We start from the raw sequence: 6,218 nt of genomic DNA on the forward strand, positions 1-6,218 counted from the left end.
ATGATTCATTACTTTTCCTACGAGTGTTTTCATTATTTGAACAGTGGAACTACCTATAACACCTGTGCAATTTTTGTAGCTTCATTAAGATTCTGAATTTTTAAGAAGTCTTCTGAGTTTGGGTGCTAGAAAGTAGCATCAGTTCCCTTTGAAACAGATATATATATATACACATACATATATGAAATATGTCTACATATACTTATACATTATACGTGTACATATGTATGTGTATATATATTATATGTATATATATTATATGTATATATTCTACATATATAAGTATACTTATACTTACACATATATATTTACTTAATCTGTTCTCCAGAAACATACTAGAGACATTAGATCCCAATATTAAACTTGATGATGGAAATTCTTGAGAGGTATTTAGACTTGAGACTTCAACAGGACATGTAATGATTCTCATTCATGTTCCTCCCCTACTGAATATTTTCTCTAAATATGAAGTTTAAAATATTTATGATACATTGTTAACTAATTTATGGAATATAAAATAAATATGAATTTGTGGGTAATACAATTACATGCTTTCACATTCTAAATTCTTTGATCTATGTTTTTTCTTTCCAACAGAAATCAGTAAACAATGATATTTCCATTAAGCAATGGCTTGACGACAAAATTGTTTGAGAAAAATGTTTTCTCTCCTTCATAAAAACCTTAACTATTTAAATATAATGGTGATTTTTTAACACAGCAGAGCTCAGCTCTCATACCAGCAAAACAGGAAGCAAAACTCGTGTTAAAAACAAAGAATTTTTTAAAAGCTAGTTCCTCATAGGAAGAGAGGAAAAAATAAAACAAGACAAAATCAGAGAGGGAGACAAACCATAGGAGACTCTTAATCATAGGAAACAAACTGAGGGTTGCTGGAGGGGAGATGGGTGAGGGGATGGGGTAACTGGGTGATGGACATTAGGGAGGGCACGTGATGTAATGAGCTCTGGCTGTTATATAAGACTGATGAATAACCGACCTCTACCTCTGAAACCAATACATTGTATGTTAATTAATTGAATTTAAATTTAAAAAAACATTGTTTTAAAAAGAGAAAAAAAAAACTAGTTCCCCATTAAAGTTAATGTGTTTCTAAATGAATATGTATCATCACATTGATGTAACTAATTTCTTATTAGTATTTTTTCTTGCTAATAAAATTCTTACACATACTAATTTACCTGATAATACAATGAGCTGGGGGAGACTGACTCAGGTTCTCAGCTTCATGTAAGGACAACTGGACTTGATTTCTAGCTGGACTCAACATAGTATCTCTGGTTCTCCTATGTAAATGAAAGGTATATGGGGTCTTCCTGGACTCTGGATGTTTAATGCTTTGAACTGGCCAGGACTGAAACATGCACCTCTCTTCAGCTGTTCAGGCTGATATTAAGACACTGTGGAAATGTATATATGGTCACCTCTTTTCCAGAGTTCATGGCCATCAAAGTCAATGGATGTGCCAAGAGGTCACTAAGCATCCTAAAATAAAAGCAGGTCAGTACAGGGGCAGCCCTTTTCTATTAGGGATCATTATATTATAGTGATCTATAAAGCGATTCTTATATTTATCATTGACTCTCCAGTATTTACAATAGTGCCTTGCATATGCTAGACATTAACTATTTATTAGAAGAACAAATACTGATCAACACTACAATGTAAGCTATATGAAAGCACAGACAGTATCAGCATTATTATCCAGTCTCTTCACCACTGGCATGGTGTCTGCCACAAGATGTCACTCCATAAATTTAAACCAAATGAATGAACAGTCAATCCGTTAAATAAGTCTCTTTGGGTACTTACTGGACACAAAACTAAATCTAGGATCATTTCCAGAGGCTCTAATGTATGAAGGGCAAGGGTTGCAGGGATGGACACGAGAATCATAAACTAAAATGACAGACCAAGTAGAAAATGTCTACTAGAAAACAGGAAAATAATTAAAATAAAATATTTTCTAGAAGTCCTGCCTTCTTAAGTCAAATATTACGTTAGGCTGTCAAAAAAGCCAATTTGGAGATCTTATGTCCATCATCCATCCATTTCCAAATGCCTGGCAGGGCAATGCATGACTTCATGTGTTCTTACCCCTTATCCCTTATCCCAGGCAACTTTTTGGAAATAAATTCGATCAATCAGTTAATACTTATTAAGTACCAGTTTTATACCTAGTCCTGGCTAGGTTTCTAAAGATGAAAGATATAGTTTTTCCTTGGAATCACAGTGTAATCCAGGGGCGTTAAGCAGATCCCAGTTTCAATATGGGTGATTTACCTAAATCTCTGAAACTTTAAATTCATAAGGAATTGTAACCAAATGACTTATGATAAAAGTCATCATCATCATCATATCAAAACAACTCTTTATTATTATTATTAAAAAGCTTTTTCATAAACATGATTTCTCATTTGTATTCACTAAAGTACCTTGAGTGAGAAGAGACGTTATGTCCACTTTCATGGGTAAATTTAGGATTAAGGAACTTAAATAACTTGACCCAAAGTAACACATAGAGTAAGAAACAAACATAGATCTCAAATCCAGGTTTTCCCATGCCAAATTCTCATGTTTTTCCCCAGTACGCTTTGTTGTTTTGAGGTAAAAATTCATCAATACCCCCACATCAATATAGATTCTCCTAAACCTAGTGCTTGTTTCCCACTGTCTGATAGCTTATTTTCCATTGTCTTCGATAGCTTTGATGACACATGTAAAATGATGTGTAGACATGACTCCAGGATCTCACAGAGACACTATTCCTCCTCAGAAAGTTTCAAATGCATAGCTCCTCCATCTTTCAGAGCCTCTTTTGAAATGTGAATCTGAGGGAGAGTTTGGGTTGCTTTGGCTTTAACTGCTACCCAGTACATAAATGTCCCTTTACTCTACATCTTCTTTGTGTCAAATCCCTTGCATTACTGCTAGCTGCCTCCACGCTTGCCAGAATCAAGAACTTGGATAAAATCTAGCTGGCGGAAATTCAATCCAGGCAAGACAAAAGTGATGCTGATAGGCAGAAGTATTTAGAGTAAATAAGGAAAAGTGCTGTTTCGCTGGCAATCGGGACATCATACCCACCAAACATAAACAGCTTTGTGGTGTTACTGGACTCTGTTGCTTCTGGACTTCCTAACAGCTACTGTGGCTGGAAATGCCATCTTCCATCTCCAGCTGGCTTGAAGGCTGCATACTGTCTTCCAAATTAAGATTCTGCCACAGTGATGTACACATTTGTCATATCCAGCTGGACTACTATAATGCGTTCTAGCTGGTTCTCAATACACAAAACTACATAAACGTTACAGACAACAGTGCAAAGTAATTTACTTGTTGGGAAAACCAGCCATCAAAATTAGATGCATGCTTGGGTCTTTGGACAGGCCCTATGGCTGTCAAGTCTACAAAGGACTATTAACTTTAGTCACTAAAGACCAAGTTACAGCACAGGCTAATGTGAGGCCAACGTCCAGAACTTTGTAATGAAGATACAAACAACTGATGAATCCAAAAGAAAGAAAGAAAGAAAGAAAGAAAGAAAGAAAGAGAAATAGAAGGAGGAAGAAAGAAAGAAAATGTCAGAATCATAGCATGTTAGACAAAGCTTTTGACTTTTACTAATGGGTTTATTTGCCTACATGCCTTTCAAAATAAGATTTTTATCTACTTACAACCCGGAATAAGTCATGTTCAAATAGGTCAGCATTTCTATACTTCATAGTACATACTTGTTCATTGCAAAACAATGAACAATGAAACATTACATTAAGTGTAAAGTGCCCTGTAAAATTCACCCTGTCAAAACGCCACCTAAAAAATCCACTACTCCTTTGCTAATATGAAAAACTGCAATTGGCAACATATTTTTTTCAATGAATTATCTGCAACTTTTAATTCCCAGAGAATGTCATAACTTCGATTAAAGAAAAAAAAAGTGTGTGTGTGTGTAATGTAATTTCTCCATTTGGACCAAAATCAAAAGGCATACTGTATAATATATATCAGAGATTGGCAGTTTTTTTTTTCTGTAAAGTCCAGATAATAAATACTATAAGCTTTGTGGGCTGCATGGTCTCTGTTCAACTGCTCTTAAAGTGTGAAAGCAGTTATAGTATGTAAATGAATGAACATGGCTCTGTTTCAATAAAACTTTCTTTATGAGCACTGAAAATTTAAAAACCTAAAAACCATTCTTAGTGTTTGGGCCTGCAAAAACCAGTAACAGGCTGGACTTAGCCCACGGGTCATGGTTTGCTGATACCTGTTCTATGGAACTACATAAAATAAGGCGTAAAATTGCACACCACCAGGACTTACATCCCTAGGTCAGCCACTGCTTTCCCGGGACACCTTTGTTTGCCAAGTTACGTAACCTACCTCCGTTTTTCTCATCTGTAAAATAACGTTAATAACCTTAAAAATCTTAATGGATTATTGGGAGTATGAACTCTGCTAATACATTTTGCAAATGATATCAAGGGTCTATAGTAAGTGCTCAGTAAATGTTATCTGTTAGTACGCATGACTATTTTGGAGTTAACACCTCTTTGGCTTATTCAAGTGAAAGGATTAGAAAAAGAGCTTTTTTTGTACTCCAGTTCTCAAAATTACATTGTGAAGTGCCTAACCATTCTCTTCTCAAGAAAGGAAGGGACCAGATTTACCCAGAGATGTCAAAGAACATTTGGAGGGGGGCAAAGGAAGGAGCAACCCCGAGTTACAAAATCTTGCCTCCATCTGAACGGACACCTACCCGACTTCTGTCTTCGTTTGTCAACAGTTTCTTCTCCACACACCTATCCAAGATATCTCTGACCAGAAGTCTGTCCACCAGGGTGGGCTGAAGGAGGGTCAGCAGTTGGAGACACTCATCGTGAGTGGTCTCAGAGGATGGAGACGGCAAGTCGGTGAGCTCTGGGTTCAGGTAGCGGGCGGCTAAACCGCTGCCTGCTCTCTGCAGGGCCACCAGAAACTGCCTAGCCCAGCCGGGGGGCCAGCCTCCCTTCTCCAGGGCGCTCAGAAGTTGATCAGCTGCCTGCATGTTTCCAGCGTTGACGGCCGTCCTCTGAATCTGCTCCTTCACGTCATCCGGCAGAAAGTTCAGGTAGTCGAGAACGGGCTCCACCTGGATGTACGTTTTCACTCTGGCCCTGAAACATGAGATGAGATGGCAGAAACTCCCGTCTGCGGAATAGCCGTTCGACATCTTTCGTTCGTGCTCAGCAAAGGGAGATGAGTCTCCCAAGTAGACCGACAGCGTGCTGTTCTCCGCTCAACAGGTGAGCTGCGGGTCCCGCGGTCCGCGTGGAACCCCGAACGGTCCGCAGCACTGTGCCTGACCAGCGGGTGGCCCTCAGGATCCCCCGGGGCGGCGCAAGCGGGCTCGGTGGGTCGTACCTGGGCAGGGGGCGGGTGGTCAGGGGGCGGGGCGCGCCGGCCCAGGGACGCGGCGGCGAGGAGCTGCGGGTGGCCGCGACCCAGCGGACTCTCTGCTGTGCTCGCCCCGGCCGGAGACCAAGACGCCGCCGCTGCCAACTCCGGTGGGAGCTTTGAGGCCGGCTTTCCGCGAGGCCGTTCTTGTAGTTGCCGGACTTGGGTTTCTGTTTCGATTCTCGCCCGCTTCCTCAGGCCTTTGCAGACGTAATCCGCCGGGGCGGGGAGGGGAGTTTTCCCAGAGCGGGAGACACCCTTTGGTCGGCGCCGGCACGGACAGTCTTTGGTGGCAGGCACTGTGGGAAACCGAAAAGGAAAGCGAGTTCGAAAGCGGCGATCCCGCAATGCTCCTCCTACAGGTATTTGGACTCCTTTGCAGGGTTCTGCCTCAAAACCCAGACTTCTTTCCCACAGCGTCTCGCATTACCCCCTGTCAGCGAAAAGGCGGAGGGCTTGAAAGCGCGTGATTCGGGACTTCCCGGTCCCGAAATGAACAGAAGCTGCCACACACCCTGACGCCTGCAGGAAGGGGTCACCCTGAGCTGGTGAACACAGGTAGTTCTGGCCCGCCCCCCACCCCCTGTCCGGGGGTAAGATGGTAAGACTGCGGGGAGCAGGTGGAGCAAAGGAAGCTGGGAAGACACCTTTCCAGAGAAGTGTGAACCCAGAGCCACAGGGTGAAGTGACCTTTGCACCTTTTCTAGAATGAACCTGACTTCCTGTTGGTCCTTCCAAACCAGCTCTTTCCTCTGAGAACT

At 41.4% G+C, this 6,218-nt stretch overlaps 1 protein-coding gene across 3 annotated transcripts in view; it reads right to left on the reverse strand.

The window, feature by feature from the left end:
* Nucleotides 1–5,935, reverse strand: part of IFIH1 (interferon induced with helicase C domain 1) — a 53,215-nt gene extending 47,280 nt beyond the window's left edge. For 2 of the 3 annotated variants that reach the window (XM_002924867.4, XM_034654648.1), the window contains exon 1: nt 4,781–5,935. In XM_002924867.4, the coding sequence (XP_002924913.1) occupies nt 4,781–5,233 (453 nt within the window). In that variant the 5' untranslated portion in view covers nt 5,234–5,935. The remainder of the gene's footprint in view (nt 1–4,780) is intronic. The other variant, XM_034654649.1, reaches the window with a different exon arrangement.
* Between the last annotated feature and the right edge of the window lie 283 nt (nt 5,936–6,218).

Source organism: Ailuropoda melanoleuca, chromosome 2 (genome assembly GCF_002007445.2).
Source record: "Ailuropoda melanoleuca isolate Jingjing chromosome 2, ASM200744v2, whole genome shotgun sequence".
NCBI classification, from domain to species: domain Eukaryota; kingdom Metazoa; phylum Chordata; class Mammalia; order Carnivora; family Ursidae; genus Ailuropoda; species Ailuropoda melanoleuca.